General features: G+C 34.0%; 1 protein-coding gene across 8 annotated transcripts in view; it reads left to right on the top strand.

Annotated features, from left to right (window-relative positions):
• The window catches only part of LRRFIP2 (LRR binding FLII interacting protein 2), a 53,883-nt gene that overhangs the window by 18,507 nt on the left and 15,438 nt on the right, over positions 1-19,938 (top strand). For 3 of the 8 annotated variants that reach the window (XM_077179339.1, XM_077179327.1, XM_077179319.1), the window contains exons 4-6: positions 16,678-16,722; positions 17,409-17,522; positions 17,948-18,019. In XM_077179339.1, coding sequence (XP_077035454.1) covers positions 16,678-16,722; positions 17,409-17,522; positions 17,948-18,019 — 231 coding nt within the window. Of the gene's footprint in view, positions 1-3,470; positions 3,525-9,976; positions 10,025-11,672; positions 11,727-14,243; positions 14,352-16,677; positions 16,723-17,408; positions 17,523-17,947; positions 18,020-19,938 lie in introns of all 8 variants that reach the window. The other 5 variants (XM_054643628.2, XM_054643544.2, XM_077179321.1 and 2 more) reach the window with 3 other exon arrangements.

Raw genomic sequence — 19,938 nt, 5'->3', positions numbered from 1 at the left:
AGTAAGAGCAGCTGTTGAACGGGACCTTTTCAATATCTAATCTCACTGGAAGGGACCCTCATCATCTACTCGAGTGCTGCAGGGGAAAACCTGGGACCCTGACCCTCTCCCCCTTCTGGAGGGAATGTCTCTTGGGTGCTTGCAGAAAGCCATCTGCTGCTGGCCAGTGCTGCTGTTTGCTGCTGCTGCTTCTGGTTTTTTACTACACTTTAACCCAATATTCCCTGCCCCTGCCTCCCAGCTGGGATACCCTGCAGCTCCTGGCATGGCTCTGGAGTTTTGCTACACTTTTTACCACCCCAGGTATGCTTGCCTTCCAGCCTACTGCTTCAAGGTTCCTACTGCCATCTGTTTTATCATCCAGAAGGGCATGAGGACCAGCTGCCTCCTATGAGTTTGTAAAGGAAGCCCGTTTCTATCTCTCCTGCTGGCTGTGCCACCATTACCCACCTGGAGAGAGGCAGCTGGGTTCACCCCACAGCACCCCCTGCAGCTCTGGGGGACTCATCGCACCTGCCCTGCCGGGAGCCAACAGCGCCCCTGCCGGCTGTGACTGTAACTGCACCAAAGGGGAAAGTGCCACAGCCGGGAGAAGGCCATTACTGGTTCTGTTGTTGCTCCCACTGTTGTTGGTGTTTGTTTACCTCGTTTAATGTGTGTATATGTATATATATATGTTTGTATATATATATATATATATATATATATATATATGCACACTCACTAGTAAAGAACTGTTATTCTTTTTCCCATATCTTTGCCTGACAGCCCTGTAATGTCAAAGTTATAATAATTTGGAGGGAAGGGGGTCACATTTTTCATTTTGCTTCACACAAGAGAAGTGTGGAAGATAGGAGGTTCCTGTCTTCCTTGGTAGGCACCTGTGTTTCAAACCAAGACACTATGGTTGGTGGTGGCCCATCTCTCTGATTTGTTGAGGTCTTGCTGTGGGACCTCCCTGCCCTCAAGCTCCTCCCAGTTTGGTGTCATCGGCAAACTTACTATTCCTTGAGTTCTGCATCCAAGTCATTTATAAGGAGAGCTGCGCCTAAGATGAGCCTGTGGAGCCCTACCAGTGACCTGATGCCAGTTTGTTGTCACTCCATTCACTACAACCCTTTGTGCCCAACCTGTGAGCCAGTTGCTCATTCATCACATAACATGGTTATTCAGCTATGTGCAGGCCACTTTGTCTTGAAGGATCCTGTGAGAGAAAGTATCAAAAACTTTGCTGAAGTCAAAAAAGATACAATCTACCATCTCTCCTAGGTCACTTAAATGGATTACTCTGTTGTATAACAAAATGAGGTTGGACAAGCAGGAGTTTCCCCTCATGAAGCCATCATGGCTGTGACCAATGACTGAGTTTCCCCCAGGTGTTTTTTAGTACCTCCCAGAATAGGATTTTCCATTATTTTACCTAGCACTGGAGTAAGACTGACTTAATTGCAAAGTTTCTTTAGAGGGTTCCTTTCACAAAATTCATGTGCTTCTTAAAAGGGTATATGGGAGATGTCAGGGGTTTTTCTGGCTTTTAGGAAAGTGTTCACTGTGGGAGTTTTTTGAATCACCAAGATTTATGTAATACATGCTGAGACTAGCCATCATTTAAAATAGTTAAAACTACAATGGCAGTTAATATCTGTAGAAAAATCCTAAGACTGTCATTAGAATTTTATTTGCAAAGTTGTATTCACTCATTATTGTCTCTTTGCCTATCTGATATTTGTGTATACATTAGTTCTCATGTTCTCAAGATCAGCATAGTTTCTGTATTTCTTGGTGGAATGTACCTTTGAAAGTTTTTTTTTTGCTTGAGATCAAGGGTTTTTAAAATACAGTATTTGTGAGGAATCTCACTCAAAATTAATGCCACTCAGCTGAATGCCTCCTTCCTTTTGCAGTCCTAAGAGGCACATCTGCTGCAGTAGATTTCTAAATAGATGTGCACTCCTTTCCTGGGTTGAGAGATGTAACCTCTGTATTGGATAACGTGCATAATTCTAACTTGAACTTTTTAGAAATCAAGCTTGAGATACCAGCAGCACCTATCTGTTTGCAATATGTAGTGTAGTGCATAATCCTTTGACCTGAATATGCTGAACATTTAAGACAGGCTTTTTATTTTCTGATGGAATGTCAGGAAGAGACTTGTTACCCAGCAATTAAGAGGAATCTTATATAAGTAGCAAACTTTCTTCTTGCCTGCTGCAGATGTTACTAAGATATACTTGTCCAGAGATACAAAGAGTATTTAAAATTGGCAATGATCTAACTGTGTTGTGTTGAAAAGTTAAATAGCTTGAGCATTCGTTTTAAAACTCAAAACAAACAGTATAGAGAGGAAGACTAAAATATCATTATGAAAAGAACCTACGCTTCCCCCATGGCAATTCTCTGGCAGAGTTTTAAATAGGCCTATTGAATACTGAATAGTTGTAAAATAGTTTTAAACAAATTAATGTATCCAGTGAAAATGCAGACGATAACCATGTGACCATAAGCAAGAAGAAATCTAGTCTTTAGATACACATCTATGATCTGGAGACAAAGCCTTTAATTCTATAAATAACTGGCTTACAATCTTCAGAATAGTTCAATATATTGAAAACTGCAGGAAATAGGTAAGTTAAGGAGCAATTCCTACTTTTCGAACCCTGTTGTAGCCTCCAAATGGGATAGTTTTAAAATTAAGGATATTCTTAACATGTTTTCATACTGTAACAATTTGAAATGCTTATGGCATGTGAAATATGTTTTGATTTTAAATTAGTTGTGGTTTTTTGTCTTGCTTCTTTCACATATTCTCTTGTGTGAAGCAAAATGAACATTCTCTCATCCTTAAACAGAAAAAAAGCTATTAAGGTGCCTTAGCTAGTTGTCATCACTCAGATTTTGAGTTTGGTTTATTATTTTCACTGTCACTGTATAGCAAAACTAGCTGTAGAACTTAAAAATGGTCAATTTGCTTAAGCTTTGTTTCTCTAATAGAGAAAAAAAATGCAAAATATATATGAGGCAACTGAGAATAATAATTTCTCCTAGGCCTCAAATAACTTTGTAAAGTACTTAAAATCTGAATGTGGTAATTATATGGTACATTTCTTAATAGTGTACTTGAAATTTTGTAAAGCTCTCTATTTTTACTTTTATTTCTTAATTTAAATAGTTTTGTGGTTTTTTTCTGCATTAATATATTAATCATAAGAAAGACTGACTACTGAACACTAATTATTAATTATATTAACCGCCTTACTTACATTACCTAATGTGATATCTTGGCATACTTACCCAAATCAGGTGAAATGAGTTCTTCTAACTTGAATGAGTTTACTTGCCACCATGGATTATTCAAAATGACACATAGCATTAAAAGTGCTAAAAGCATGTTGCTCACTTTGGCTTCCTGGTATTGTGTCAGGGTTTTTATTCCTTCCTTATAGAATAACTCTGCATTTCTTCTTTCTCAGGAAGATGCAGAGAGAGCCAGATACTCTCACCAGTCCAGTCGACATTCACATTTGGTTTGTGTTCAAACTATATACTTTTTCTTTTTGATCACAGCCTTCAGAAACCAAACCAAAGGAAAAAAGGGTTTGGGTTCTGGTTCCTTTTTCTAATGGAGAGGATGACACTTCAAGTCTCATAACTATTTGCAGTTTTAGTAATTTTAAGTCACATATAATGTTTAAGTTTATCTGGTGGTTTATGTCCATCAGTGTTAAAAAGGTAGTTTATTTTTATGTTTCAATCTTCTAGTTTTTTCTGCACTTTGAGTATTACTGTGTGTCTGTAGTATTTGTGAAATAAAGGTATCAGTACCTTAAGATACAATTTGAAGAAGAGTTTGGTATGATGCAGGATTCTCTTTCTTGGAGAAGGTGGGAATATATTATTCATTAATGGCAAAATATTTAGCCAAATGATGTAAAGTATCCTGAAGACTGCTAACAGAAATATTTTTTGTATAGACTCTTTTATGTCATCTTTAGGCCATATATATATTGCTGAAGAACAGTTTTTTTGAGATTATGGTAACATTTTCCTCATCTTTGATCTACGTAGAAATCAGCTGGTCATTGATATGGGTATACAGGCCAGGAAAGGGACAAATTACTAAAATAAAAGGTTGGTTTTATGTATTTTGGAAGTTGGAATGAGCTGTTTCTTTGTGTGACTTTAAAAAAAGGTGATTGTCACTTGCTAAGAGGTTTTTGCAATTAAATGTATTTTCTGATTAACTGAATTTTATGTAATGTTGTGCAAGTTATAGTGTTAAATATTTCTGCAATTTGCCACACAGGTATTTTTACCAAATAATTTTGAACAGTAAATGCTTTATCAAGAAAACATGTAAAATACGCTATGTGCAACTCTTAGAAACTTGTGAGCTGATATAGATTTGCTCAGATCTGCTCTTGTCTTGGCTGACATAGCAAATATGCTAAGAGGGAGATTAAGTAATTGGCTGTTGTCTAAACAAGAGGGTTTGAATTGGGCAGATAACTAAGCTCATTTTTGGGGGGCTTACTTAGAATTTCTTGGACTGCCTTGGTTATTTTCTGTCATTCAGTGAAGAGTAATAGAATTAAATTTAAAAATTTATTTCATATCTTAATGTATTTTTATAATTTCATTCTCAAGAGTTCCTCAGATGTCAGTGCATCTCACAGGAGCCGAGCAAGTACCTCCAAAAGGAGAGCTCTTGTGGTGTGTTACTTGGAAATGAGCACGCTTTTTACTTAATGTGATGTGTTCACATGGTAACATTTTCTGTGTCTACTTACCAAAGCAGTAGTTGGGTGAAAGCATGCTTATAGAGCACGGTATTAATGGGATTGCTGCAATGATTGATGTAATCAAGTACTTTGTGATAGCAAATGTGAGAGCTGAAAGAAAGAACACTTAGAGGTGTGAAGGGAATTAATCTCTTCAGTTGCTCTCTCCCATTGTCCCCTAACTAATAGAATAGTTAAAATTCTATTACTAAAATCACATGTAGAGAAGTAATGAAATGGAAAAGCTTGTCCATCAGTCTTGACAGGTACGAAGATGTTATTAAAAGTTAAAACAGGAGACATTTTTCTCTTTTATGTTGTGATTTTATAACAACAGACAAGGCTGAAATACAGAAATTTTGCCTTTTCAGTAATGGGTATTTCTGTATATTTGTGGTATTCCTAGTTTAGACAAGTTAAACGTTTTTTAGTAGACTGTTATACCTTTTTAAACTATTAACAGTTTAAGTGTCGGGATGATAAGTGTCTGAGTGATCTGTCTTCATTCTCTGATAGCAAGGTTGCTTATTGGAGGTAGTAATTAGAGACAGAAATTGTTTTGAAAAAATAAATAGTTAAGTTGATTAAAACTGATGCAATGACTTATGGGTCCTGTGGGTAATACTTTTAGTAACACAAAAAGGACCGTAGTCTATAAATTACATCTACAATATGAAAATATCATTTAATATATTGGTAATACTGGATGTATTGGAACTATTGAGATAATATTAATACAGTATAAACTAATATTAACTAAATCTTGGCTATATTAACTTATAAACAAATATAAAATCGAAATATGGGGAATTTCTGGTGTTAATCTGATGTCTAGAAGAAATTTTCAGATGTAATAATAGACAAAAATATTTTTTCTTGAAATCCTCTCATTACTCCTCATTTTGGAAATTATACTGGGCAATACTCCAGCATGCTACCACTATATAAGGTCATATTTTTAAACTACCGTCAGGGTTTTTTTTTCTGTTGGCTTAGGTTGATATTAAATTGTATATTGTATTGCACATTACCTACAGTCAAAATACCTGTTAAATTTTTTAATGAATTGGAAAAAAACAAGCCTGATGTGAAAATTTAAGTTTTCTAAGTTGAAAAAAAGAAACATAAACTTCACAAATTTTGCTGTTAATGAATGGCAAGAAACATGAGACACTTGCTAAACTATTATTACGAAGCTGTTTGTATTCTTAAGAGTTGCCAACTCTGGTAGATTCCCATTCTCTTTACACATAGCTGGCCCTTTCATCAGACTGTTCCTTCTTTTTCACACATTTGCTCCTCCTGAAAACACTTAATTCCTCTATTCCTTTTAATTCCTCCCTGATCACAAAATACTATTTCCCTTTCCTCCTGTGAAGTCTTTCATTCCCTGTACCCCATAGGCAGTGACCTTCCTGAGCCTGTAAGGTGCCATGGAAGGTCATTGCATCATGGTGAATTGCGCAGCTCAGCAGTGGAGCAGATGTTCCCTTTGAGTCCTTTACCTGTGTGGAGATGAGCCCTTTGTTACATAACCTTGTAAATGTTGTCTCAGTTTAGTGAAATCTACCATATAGGACTTGGTTTAACTATTTAAAATTCTATTACTAAAATCACATGAAATAGTTCACATAGTGTAGTGCTGTCCAAAATTATCTCAGTTTTCATAAAATGGGATGCTTTTGGGGAAAAAGATTAATTTTTATTACGTGGTCCAGCCTCAGAAAGCAGTTCAGATCTGGATAAATGCATATTCCTTCATGTTTAAATTTTCATTATTAGTAGAATATGTTTTCTTGTAATTTTTTGTAAGTCTTTTTAGTCAGTCTTTGAAATAAAAGCAATTTAATTTTTTTTTAACATTGTGACCTTCACTTAATTTAATTTTCTTTTACTTTAGTATGACAACACTAAGGATAGAACTGCAAGATATTTGGTCCCTGTATGTTAATACTTTGCATCTCTTTGAGGGAAGACTGTTTTTGTGCATTGTTTCTAAGGTGTAATGATACTAACTAGTGACTTTAAATTCTTTATATACTTTAAAAAGTATATAAATTTGTACTCTCATATGTTCAGATGTAGAATAGTTATACAGTTCTAACGCTTTCTGTAGCCTGCATGTATAATTTTTTTTAGGGAGAAAAGACACCTGTCTTACAGCAAGCACTTTCTAGTATTGTTATTTCTAAACTTTGTAGTGAAGTCTCATACAGATTAGACTTGGAAGACATCCTTGGTGGAAAAAGTGTGTATGCATCTATTTGTATTCTACATTACCACATAGAAAATTTAACGTAATCTAATGGAAAGTTATTTCAATCCAGAGAATAAGCAGCTAGTTTGTATATCTTTACTTAAAAGACATCTGTCATATTTTTATGAAGTGATAGTAGATGGCATCACATTCTCAGTGGTATTATGCCACGTAAAATCTGTGTTTCTTAAGAAGAGGCAAGCAACAAGTACCACCAAAAGGAATACTTAAGCGGCTTAAAAAGCTGTATTTGTTTAAATAGCAGTGTTACCTGAATTAGCTAGCAGATAGGCAAGCAAATTATAGTGCTTAAATTTGTCTGTATTGTTAAGCTTTTTTAGTTTGTTTATTGATTTAAATTCTTCTGTGAGATGTGAGCACTAGCTTTAAGCCAAACCTATATTAATGAGGATAGAGGTGATTATAGTTTCAATTGCCAGTTTTTTTTTAACACAGTGATAGAAGCGTGGCTTTCACACTGTTTTTCCAATTAGGTAGTTAGAATTTTCTGTGTTATTTCTGCTTTAGGTGATAAAACCCTTAAATCCTTATGTCTGTCTTCTTTATATTTTAAGATTGAAGATGCTGTTATATAGTGGTGTTAGTTCTCTAAATTTCATTTTTAGAGTCATGCTTACAGTTAATCTCAAAGTTCAAAGGAGAAAGCTCTTTATTCCCATAAAGGTTTATTGGATAGTTTTCTAGTATAATATTCCTTATAAATATACTAAGTATGTAACATCATGGATAAAATTTGTTAGCTTCCTGACATTTTCATAAATGTTTTTAGGGAAAAAAAAACCCTCATATTGATCAGATTCTGACCTCCAATTTGTGTGTGAAATGGTTTTTGTATCACTGCAATACCATCAATGGAATCAGCTGAATAGAAATCTTGTTTTTTGGAGGCCTGGAAAAGGCTCTTGGAACTATTTAAAGGTGGCAATTCTCTGGATTAAAGTTTATTCAGTTGGGATGGAGATACATGTTCTATTACTCCCACTTGTCCTCTATCAGATAGTTAGAAACATTTTAAATGTAGATGTACAGCAGATTGAATTTGCCATAGACCTTGATGTTAATCCAGTGACTTACTGAAAAAGGCATGAGGATTATTTTGATTGTGCAAAAGCTATTCCAGAAAGTTTGGTGTTTAACATGTGAATATAGTGTCAATAAACAAAATATTTTGGATGTAATTTTTCGGACAGTTTTCAGTACGGATGGATTAGCAACTGCATTAGGAATTGGGGGAGGGGTCAAAGCAGCAGTGGATGCTTGTGTTGAGACTATGCTGAAGTAATTTTGTATTTACTTATTATTACATTAGAGCATTTCTCCATGTGCTTTTGAAGGGGTATTTTCCTGTTCCCTTAGTTCCTAAACAAATGAACAATATGAGTATTTCTGCTTTCTGTTGCTTATTAAGATAAGAAGTGCTTTATTCTGCAGGCACTACTTTTTGCCATGTTTTTATCTGTCTGGTTTTTCTTTTTTGTATGTGTGCATGAGTTTTTGCCTTACATGTGCATATATATGCAATTTTTGTAGAGAGTCAAAACCCAACAGAAATAAGCCAAAATATAATTGCTAGACTTTCAGTATGTGTACTTGATGTAAAGAATAGTGGTAGGGTACAGGCTATGCTAGTGTCACATAAACATCCAGCCCAAATTCAATTATTAGGGATTTCTGTCCTTTTCTCTCCCCAAAATGCTTTGATTCATAATGGTATCTAATGTAAAAAAGATTAAGTAAATAATTGTACTAATTATTAGCAAGTCTTTTCAGTTATGTTTTTCATGTATTTCTTGCTGCACTTCTTAAGCTTTTGGAATTTTTATTTTATTATGGAGGAAAAATACCAAAATTATGTACTATTCTGTTTGAGCATGGCATTAGAAATACAGTTAATGCTGATATACAAAGTACATAGTAGTTTTGAGGCTTTTATTATTTACTTGTATAAGAAAGCTAAATGGATTTGGGGTCAACATTAGGGAAAACTTTACAGCATTCTGCACAAGGTCTAAGCTTGGGAACGCTTGGGTAATGTTAAGATAAAACTTCTGTTTGCAAGATCTACAGATGCAACCTTTGTTTTCTCTCTTCTTTCCTTCCTCACCCCTCAGAGTGGAATTTACTATGATCAAAGAAATTATAGCAGCCTTGGATATAGTAAACCAGTTCCTTCCTACCATGTTTGGGTCTGTCTCCTCTTTCTTTATAAATTTAATTATTTACATAAAATATGTATATGTGGTTTTGTTTACTTATGCCATGTGACACTAACTTATCTCTATGACACTTGCAATTATTACAGTGAAAAGCGGTAACAGTTGTATTTTTTGCTTGTAAGGGTTGTGTTTTATAAAATCATTGTGTGGCATGCTGATTACTCTGTTCTGCATGTGAGGTTTTAAATTTAAAATAACTTCTGTTTCATGATTCTGTGTGATATACAGAAAACAACCAGAAGCTGTGACAGTTGCTGTTTCAAATTCCTGTCTTTTAAAAACAACCAAAAACTCTTAAGTGTTTAACACCATTGCAGTACTTTTTTCCATCTTAATATAAATTATAAAATACTGATATATCATGAGATGAGTAATATCTTCCAGTGCCTGCAGCTGTGGTCATGGCCAGGTTTAAATAACTAGCTAGAGAAAACTGACATGTTATTTGATAATTACTTGATTTCTTCACTCTCTTCCACAAATCTACTTGAAAAAATACTAGACTGGTTTGATAATGTTAAAATTTATTTCAAAGAGGTTTTCTTGGAGGCTCTCCCACCCTTCCTGACAGTTTCTGTCTACTATAGATAGATTAAAATTTAGTATTTAAATCTTTAGGACTTTAGTGGAATATAGAACATAAATTTAAAAATGTGTGTATGCAGAAAAAGTATTTCTGACTTGTTCTGTTCTTCACATTATAGTCATCTTCTCTATACAGTGATCCAATGGCACCAGCTAGGAGCTACAGGGTTAGTACAATGTAAAACAATATCTTACTTATCTTTAGATGTTTGAATGGCCCAGTATAAATACAAAATTACGCTTTTCTTCATAGGTGTCTCCTTTAAACACTGGTTTGATAAGAAGTATCAGTTTGTTTTGTAAGCACCATATGCATGGTTGCCTTAAATTTGTATTGTATGGCCATGAGGTTTGACAATATTACATGTGCATTTTAAAATATTTTTATATTGCATTTTCTGTGTATAATTTTGTGGAGGCATTCAGTTTCGTTTTCTTAATGTTGTTAAATTGCCTCTTTAAAGTATTTTAGTAGTTGCTGTTTTACTGCTCTTTCTACAGGCAAGCATAAAGTTGGTGAATGCAACAATGATACTGAAGAGCACTGGGGTTAGAATAAGTTATTTCAAGCATACTAAATAACAACTGCATGTATAATACCAAACCAGTATTTTAAAAAGTTAAGCATTTGGATGGAAATCAGGAGATTATTGAAGTTTGCGGTAAATAGACCTTGAATACTTTTAAATAGGATGCTATATTTAAATTTAATAAACTTGAAAAAATGCAATAGCATGAAAACCTAATCTGCATCTTTACAAAATCAAGAGTAGCTAGTAGTGCCATAAGAAAGGCTTGTGTAGCTCTGCAAAAAGTTATCGTTAAAAACTGGCATGAATGTCTGAAACTTCATGCCTTTTGCTGCGTATAGTAGTTCAAATCTATCTTACACTGCCATTTAGAGACACGCTAAACCTATGTTAAAAAGCCATCAAATATTATGTAGTATTTTTAATTAGTTAGTGAGATCTTCTTTTGCAGTTGGATTACAAATGAATGATTTACCTTTTTTGGCTTTGCATATGCTCTCAAGAAAATGTTAGAAGATTCTGTGAGAGAACAGTACAATAAAGACTGCTATTACGTATAGCTCTGATACAAATATAATTCTAATTTCTGCTGGAGGTGTCTTCATAGGGAGGGGCAAAGCAGCATGAAATGGTAATTTTTTTTCTTTTTAAGTTGCCTTGCTCAGAGCTGCTTTTATTATTCGCTGCATAAATAGATTTCAGCCTTGCACCTTTAAGCTTAACTCTTTCAGGAGAATGTGCATGAGTGACTGTAAAATAAAATCACTAAATGTACTGCATAGCTTCAGTTCCCAGGGTGTGTTAAAACTTCTGCAGGCTTCCAAGCAGTTAAAACCAAATTGAAATTTAAATGTTTAATTTAATTATGCAGCTAGTTAAGATTTGATTTTTTTAAAGTATTTGGCTATTTTTTAAGGGAATTCTTAGTGACACATGGAAATAGACATGCCTCAAAGCAATAAAAAATGCTGCTGAGAATCTTAATTTTTTTTTTTCCACAAAAAGTATGCTACTAACTGGAAATGCATAGATAGGATAAGAGAATATGTGACTGTGCATAGGAATTACAGTGTATGAGTGTGGCATGATAATGGCTGAGACTGGGTATACATGGTACTTCATTCCTTCTTTCTCAGGCCTCGTTGTGTGGTGATGGATGACATAACTCAAATAGTTCTTGCACTCTTAGTATAATAGGCCTCTGGTTGTTTCTTTCATTATCTTTGTTTTCTGCAGACAAAAATCTATGAAAGTTGTGAAAGTGTCCTTCATAACTTTTCTTTAGCCATCTGAATGCAGTTATTCTTCAAGAGCAAGCTCAGTCCGAAGTAGTCCTGTGGTGAGCATTCCTATGCATGATTTGATGAATGCTTTGATATTAACACATCAGCAGTTACGAGTTTGTCCACTTGGGACCGTTTCACTGACCAACACACAGATTTGATTTTTCCATTCGGCATAAGAAGTTTTGATTTGTCAGAGATGTGATTTTTAGCAAGATGTAAATTTTTAGCAGTAACACAGTAAACTGTAGAAGGAATTTGGTTTTCTAAATATCTTTTTAATGTTTGTAATAAACAACTAGTAACTGAAGTATAGCACATTGTTGGGGTTACCACCCTATGTCATAGATGGGGCAAGCACATGAAACACTACAGTACATGTGGAATAGTCTTTCTTTTGGGAAAGAGGATTAATGGAAACTGTTATATCATGCAGTAAGAAGTTTGCTCATTTTTATGATAGTGAGTATCCAAAATGAGAAATAATTGGGTTTGGGTCTGTATTGTATTAAAAGTATCATTCTAAATTTGGCTCTTTGTGCTGCAGAGTGATTTTAAAGAGATTTATTTTGCTTCTGCCACAGAACAATTGTCTAAGTTTCATTGATATAGCTGCTCATTTGTCACGCCACACAAAACAAAATAAGTTATCAGTGTTCTAGTGTGGGCTAAATTGAAATGTTCAGTCCTTTTTAAAATTTCTCACATATTAACACTGTTATATGTACTAAACAAATAAAACCACATTTGTCAGAAACGAATGTTTTTAGCTACAAGAGATATCAGAGAAAGTTTCTGAGGGTGTAGGGAAAAGGTAATTTTGCTGTTGCTTTATGAAGTTCTAAAATGTAACAGGTATTGACATACATGTATAGTCTCTTTCATTGTGAAAATGCTGCTTGTCTCCTTAGATTTTATTAACACTGAGATAATATCTTAAAAGTATATACTTTGATATATAGGAATATATATATATATATATATATATATATATATATATATATAAGATCTCACTGTGTATATGTTATATCAGTCATGCCAAGGTACATTCACTCACACTAGTGAATGCTTAATAAAGTTCAAAGCATTTGTTTAATGAAACAATCCTGAAAAGCAGATGAGTAAAAATCTTATGAATAATTTAACATTAATTTCCTACTGTTTCTGTGTTTTGTATTTTGGTTTTACTCTGGATAATGCGTTTGAAGTCAGCTTAGTTCTCTCTGAAAATCATAAGAGTAAGTAGGAGAGATGTAAAAGGTAGAAAACACTTGTGAGAAACTGTATGATGCTTCTCCATCTTAAAATCTATCTGTTTTGATGACCCCATTGGGAAAGATACTAGGACTACAAAAAGTATAGAAGGAGGGACAGCAAGGTTTGTTAGGTATATGGACCTCTCAACAGCAAAGTGGACTTTGAATGACTGACCAATACTGTCATAGATTGTAGCCCGAGTTGTTCTTTTGCTGTAATCATAATAAATAAGAAGAATTCTCTCCAGTATCTCTATACTTTGTGAAACGTAAGTTTAATAGGAAAGTTTAGCCAAATTTCCAGCTATCAAAATTTACCTAGCTAGCTACATTTAATGAAAATTAAGATACTAGTTTAAATATAGATGTAGCTGAAAAATAGCTGGAAAATTTGTTGTCAGAGAAATAGAACATAACATAGCAGTGACAGCAAATACAAATTCTGTAGTCCTAAAATAGCATCATCTGAGCCAGTTGTTCATCAGTAAACTGGTTTTTGTACACCAGTTGTACATGTAACTTTTAGACATCTTACTAGCTTTTAATCACATACATCAAGTATAAAGAACTTTTTTTAATGGTGAGAATTGGATACGGACAATATCTTTTCAAACTATTCATAGAAGCATTTTCTTCCTATAATCACTTTCCCTGTGAAGATTGTATTCTAGTTTTAACTTTCTGCCTTTTGAAGTAGAATGCTATCAATAAGGTTATGATAAACCTACTCTTCCCATTTAATACTGTGTTTTACATGCATAATGTTTCTCAGTTGAGTATTTCACTTGAATTCCCATGGCAGATGTAATTGTGCTTAGATATATTTTGCCTTTTTTAACAAGAAACGTGTAGCACTAGTATTTTTCCCCAACTTTTTAGGTGCTAGTCTGACATATATCTTTGGGGAGTAACTTTGCCTTCTAGTCTAAGATGTCTTAAACTCAGCAATGAGAAGAAGCCCAGATTATAGCTAGCACTGTTGGATTTGTGTTGATTTGAAAAAAGACAACATTTGTAGGGAAAAATATTTTTATATTTTTTATTTATCAGTTTATATAAACTGTCTTTTATGATCTGAAAACTTTTTTTAATTTTTGTAGTTTGGGTTTGACCTTAAATTAATACTAAACCCTTTGGTCTAGTTTTATGGTTTTTTAATATTACTCTAATTGAGGAAGATTAATCAATAATAAATGTTCATTGTTTTTAGTGCAATAATGGAGATTTAAGGTAGGATTTTTTTGTTTTTTAATAAACTTTTGTTCATTCAGTGGTGTCATCTTCAGTTCTCTTTCACCTTCTCCTTATCTTTTGAAGTTCTCTGATTTTTCTCATCAAAGTGAAACTACTGCTGATTATTTCAGTCGTTCCAACCACAGGGGAAGCATTGTTTCCGATGCAGATTATGGCCAAGTTTTGAATAGTGTGAGTGTAATGCTTTTATTTACACTGTGGTGAATACAGCAAAACCATGGATTTTCTTTTCATACTCTGAAAGAGTAAATACTGTTAAAGCATTCTAAATTACTTAATTGCAACTTGGTTTATTGCGGAGTTGGGGCTTGTTTTCATATAAAAATGTACTGAGTGAAATTTTAAAAAGCATGCTCCTTATTTTAAAGGAGTTTTTGCCTGTTGCTAGAAGCATGTGACAAGTGTAACACTTCACAATTTTGTGTGTGTGTGTGTGGTAAGCTTAACAATCTTTTAAAGACTTTTAAAGACTAATCTTTTAAATATTTTACATTTTTTTTTCTTATGGAAATTTAGTGTGCTAGGGAGATTTTTGTGTACTTTTGGAATACTATTATTTCTTTTTGTGACAAAAATACTTAGAACTGTATCCGCACTAGTCCATTTTAGTGTTCCTTCATCCCATATGAGATTTTTTCAGAATCCATTACTGAAGCACTCCTTGCTGGCTATGCACTTGTACAGAATCCCATGTCAATCAACAGATCATGTTAAGGGAAAATTATTATGATGGTTTTCCTGTGCAGCTCCCTTTAGGCTGAACATTGTTTATACCAAACCTAGCCACCTTCTCTTTCTTGATGCTGTAACTTCTAAAAATTCTTGTTACTTGCAGGCAAAACTTTTGTGTTTAATAGCATGGAGTAAAAGGCAAATTTCTGTTCTTAGGTATATCTTTTGAAATAGCATTTAGGGTTAGCAGATAAAGTAGGTAGGCAGAGAGGCTGAGAGCACTGTGCTTATTTAGCTGAGCAAAAGGAACGGTATGTGGTGATCAGCAGTGTGTAATTGCTTGCTTAGGTGAGAGCCAAATTCTTTGTACCCTTGCCAAGCAGTGCAAGAAGGGCCAGCAATCTCACACTGCGGTTCAGGAGTTCAGACCAAACATTCCAAGAAGCTCCACAAGGACGTTATTGTTGCAGTCTGTCAGGTTACAGCAAGGCTGCAGAACCTCTGTGTTCAAACCACAGCTGTTGGCTGTGGTTTTGCTTTCAATGGGAGACTGAGAGCTAGACTATTCTCATAACCACTTTCTGTGACTTTGCATTTAGATATTTTAATACTGTTACAGTGCTGTATAAGTTGTAATAATTCATGTTATTTATCATCTGTACATTCTCAAATCATGAGAGACTCATTATTTCTCCAGCTTAAACTTTAGCACTTTTTTCCCATAATAAAGCTGACTTTCTGAAATAAATGCTGTGCTAAAAGAAATGTGGAGGCTGAGACTGGTAGTTATGCTGCCTTCTCAGTTGCTTGTTTTATCATCATTATTTATTACTAGATTTGAAATTTATATTTTTATTTAGGTTAGTCTAAATGTATCCTTCAGATCAATACTGGTAACAAATATTTGCAATCTATAATTTCAGTACATCATTGGAGGTAGTGAATTTGTCATGAAGAAGCAATGTTGCTTTTAAAGAAACCACAATAGGAGGAAAAAGAAAAGTCTTACAAAGTAATGTTTGTTTCTTCTGTGGTTGCAATAGACTTCCAAAACTGTTTTCTCTGGCATAGAGAAAAATAGGTGTTCTTTGAGAAGCAGGACATGTGAGACACCATACTAAATACATGTCTAATCCCACTTATTTTCATTCATAGAAATGTAGAAAATGTGGACATCTACAATACAATTTTGCAATAGCAGTTTCCTAAGTAAGAAGGGAGTGTGGTAGTTCTTCTCCTTAGTCTTCAGTAGATAAAATATGAATTGAATTTATTTTGTAGAATGCTTTTACTTAGTACACTTCAGTTATAGGCTTTTACCTGAACCAGTTTTATTGTGATTTAATCACAGGTGACACTAAAGAGATTGAATTTACAGATGTTTTCTGTTAACTAGGGCATTCACCCTGCTGTCACTGAGTGCCTTAAGTGTACCTGCATGAAGCTTTGCATTTGTTATGCCATCTAGTTTTGTAGTGATTACTCTTGAATTTTAAATGTTACTTGAAATATATATTTAAATATACTTAAAATTTAAAAGAGTAAGTGTGTTTTGTTGCTTAGTACTGGTAATGACATTTTAAAAACTTTAAAGAAAGGTTTCTGGCTTTTTTCTTTACAAGCTTTTTTTCTTTACATTTATGTTGCAACTAAGGTAAAAACTGTTTTTTAAGCTAAATATTATTTTTCCTGTCTTGAGCTATGCTAACATCTGAATTTTTGAAATGGTTTCATTTAAAAATATTTTTCAGTCTCTTTGAACAAAAGATGCCAATATGGTAGTTCCTTATTATGAAAGGTAATCATGTTCCCTATTCTCTTTCAGCTGGAAGAAAAAAGTGAAAAATCACATTCAGAAATATTTTCAAGGGTAAGAGTTTTTAATTTTCAAAACTTTTAAAATTATTTAAAGTCAGTGTTCATTCCCAAATCGCAAGTGTTGAATTAATTCAAAAAGTGTACATTCTGTGTATTCTTTGTATTTTTTGTCAGGGTTAGCTTGCAAAAATAATTTTAGATAAACTTTTTTATTCCCCAGAATTAATGGTTTATGCCTTTTTATTTCTTGAGGGAAAAGAATTATTCTTTAGTTTTCTTTTGGCCAGTAATAATTTTCTATAAAATTTATTTTTCATGTCAGAAATACTTACCAGGTAAGGCTAAAATTTAGGAGGCTAAAACTATAAAAATCTGTATGATAGCTTCTCATTGTAGGCTTTCTTCTGAATCCTGGATGGCAGGAATTATAATAGTTTGGAAATACTGTAAATGTCTACAGTATTTCAGCACTATTAGCCGTCTTATGAATATCTTCTGGATAGATGACTCAAAATTCTAATGTTCTGGTACACTAAGTCATCAACAAGAAACCAAGATTTTACCAAGAAGAAACACAGGTGCTGGAAAATACCCAATGGAACATACTGTCTGTAAGCTAGTATTAAGAAGAACCAGAGGGAAAACTGTTCTGTGACTTTGAAGAAATTTATAGAGTATTATCAAGTATACCAGAAATATCCGTATGATTCCTGACACAATGTTTTTCCCTTTCTTAAGCCCTCATCTCGCAATTCAGTAAGTGCAGCTCCTCAGAGTGGCAGCTCATCTAGGAGAGGAAGTGGAGATGCGAGTAGTTTGGTGGATCCTGATGCCTCCCTCAGTGAATTACGGGTGAATTGCATTTTTAAAGAATTTGGAGCTAGTTTAAATAGGAAGATTGTTTTTTAATACAGAACTTCTGTTATAATAGGAAAATGTTATGAGGATGTAATTTTCAATCATGAAGTATTTTTTTACTTTCTTGGTATTTTATCTTGGTTTGTGTTTGTAATTATGGTTTAAGAGTTTAGCTTATTAAGATAAGACTTTGTTTACATTGAATTTCAAACAATTCTGTCCTGTTTGAGTTGTCTTGCAGCTAGGGTTATAAACAAAACCTTAATTTCCATCAAGTTGTTGTGAATTAATTTTAGTTTCTGGGAATTTTTGCAGGCTTTGTCATTTGACAGAAGTGCATGTAAACCTTTTAATGCTTTTTCAATATTAAATTATTTCCCCATACTTCTTATGCAATGGTTCATTCCTATGTCCTGCAGGATATCTATGATCTTAAGGACCAGATACATGATGTAGAAGGGAGATACATGCAGGGACTTAAAGAATTAAAGGTATCAGGGCTTCTCCCAAGCATGCATTTGGAATGGGTGTTTTGCATAATGGAGTTATCACGAATTTCACTAACGTATAGTGGCTTCACTAACAAATTTTAAAATTTCTTTAAAGCATGTATCTAAGTTTTAATGCATGAAGAACATCAGCTTAAAATGTATATGAGATTGCATGTTTATTATTTGATTACAGTTAGAAGAGTTAATACTTTTTGATGTTTTGATATAAATAGGTGTTTTCTGATAAGATAATGAGGTGTTCAGTTTATATTTTTAGAGGTTTGTTAACAAATAAACAGATATACAGAATAATTACTAGGTGTTAAGTAGGGAACAAAGAAATGGGAGATAATTATGACAAAGAACTTGAGAACTAGTTTGAGATCAAGCTGGGTGCTGCCAAGAACGGACCCTGAGCCAAGCAATCCATTTTGTATCCACAGTCCATGCAGATAGGGGTGTGGGGTTTTCCTGCTGAGCCATTGGCTCCCGTTGTATCTCAGAGTGGCTGGTTACCTGGCTGGTGCTGCAGGTTCCCATGCACCTTGCTGTGCAAAGGGTCAGTGCCTGATCGCTGCTCTTGCTGGAAGCCCCAGACATTTCCCCCTACCAAGGGTGCAATCTGCAGTTTCTGCTGCAGCAGCACACTGAGCTAACTACCTGTACTAGGTGTAGTCTTCCACATGAGATTTGTCTGTATTTTGACTTGTTTAAACTAGTATGTATGCCTTTCTTTTATACATTTTCACACAATTAACAGTGCAGTAAATTTAAAATAATCCTGCTTTTCACTGTTTTGTATTGAAGGGATACAGAATTCAAAAAATTATGGGGCTTGCAAATCTTTTCCAGGATATTTGTTCTGTTCTCTTTTTTATTATCTAATTATGAATTGTTTTATCTAAAAGTAAAGAGAACTTTTCATATGTTTTATATCCATATAGAGACTGAATTAAATGAATGCCTCTTGTATTAGAGCATATAACAGTGATGTATTTATCAGCTTACTTGAATGTCTTCAATTTAACAATATATTAGATTATATAGTAAGGGGAAAACATGTAATATGAGCTGTTTAGTGTAGGAAAAGTTATTTCCTCTTTGAAGTATAACTTTACCTTTGAAGGAAACTTTAAACCTGATAGCAATATGTTCAGATGAAGTATGTTTTGGTTTAGTTATATGAATATTAAAAGGACTTCAAAGAGTAGTAGATTACAGGATTATTAGACATAGCATATGAGGCATAGATCAAGTGTAATGTGAGACAGCTTCATATTTTCAGAATGGATCTCTCATTCTTTGTGTTTGTCAGCATCTCATGATTACTGTTCTGACTCGTGGTTAATGAATTATTATTTATTGTAATCCATTACAGTTACCAAAGAGTGCAGTGTGCAATAGTAAGATCTTAATCTATGCTTGGCTTTCAGAATTCAACTGCATTTTATGTTGTTGCTAATACTGAATAATATGTTCCTAGGTTAGTTCACATTCCATAGAGATTCTTTTGGGAACCTTTTTTTTTTTGTAATTAGGAAGGTACTGCCTTTTTCTCAACTTGTACTTAATCATTTTTGTCTTGTGTATGTTATAGAAGAGTTACCAGAATACATGCTTTACACTGCATTTAAATGTTGGGGTTTTTGGTTGGTTGGTTGGTTGGTTGGTTTTTTCCAGTGTTGGACTAACGGGGATTTGTAAACACACTACCTTCTAAGCTCTCTGGTTGCCCTTATGCTGGTAGAAGTGTGGGTTTTACCTGGCTACAATATACTGGGTGTCAGTATAAACAGCAGGATAAACTCTAATGTTGCTACTTCTGGTTTAGTTAGGTCTTCAAATCTTTTGCCGTCTCAGTTTGATTGTTTTGTTGCTTTTTTATGTATTTATTTGCATCAGCTGCAAAGGAATTCTGT

This window comes from Agelaius phoeniceus, chromosome 1 (genome assembly GCF_051311805.1).
Source record: "Agelaius phoeniceus isolate bAgePho1 chromosome 1, bAgePho1.hap1, whole genome shotgun sequence".
In the NCBI taxonomy this organism is placed as follows: Eukaryota; Metazoa; Chordata; class Aves; order Passeriformes; family Icteridae; genus Agelaius; species Agelaius phoeniceus.
This window is presented reverse-complemented; position numbering and strand designations above follow the sequence as displayed.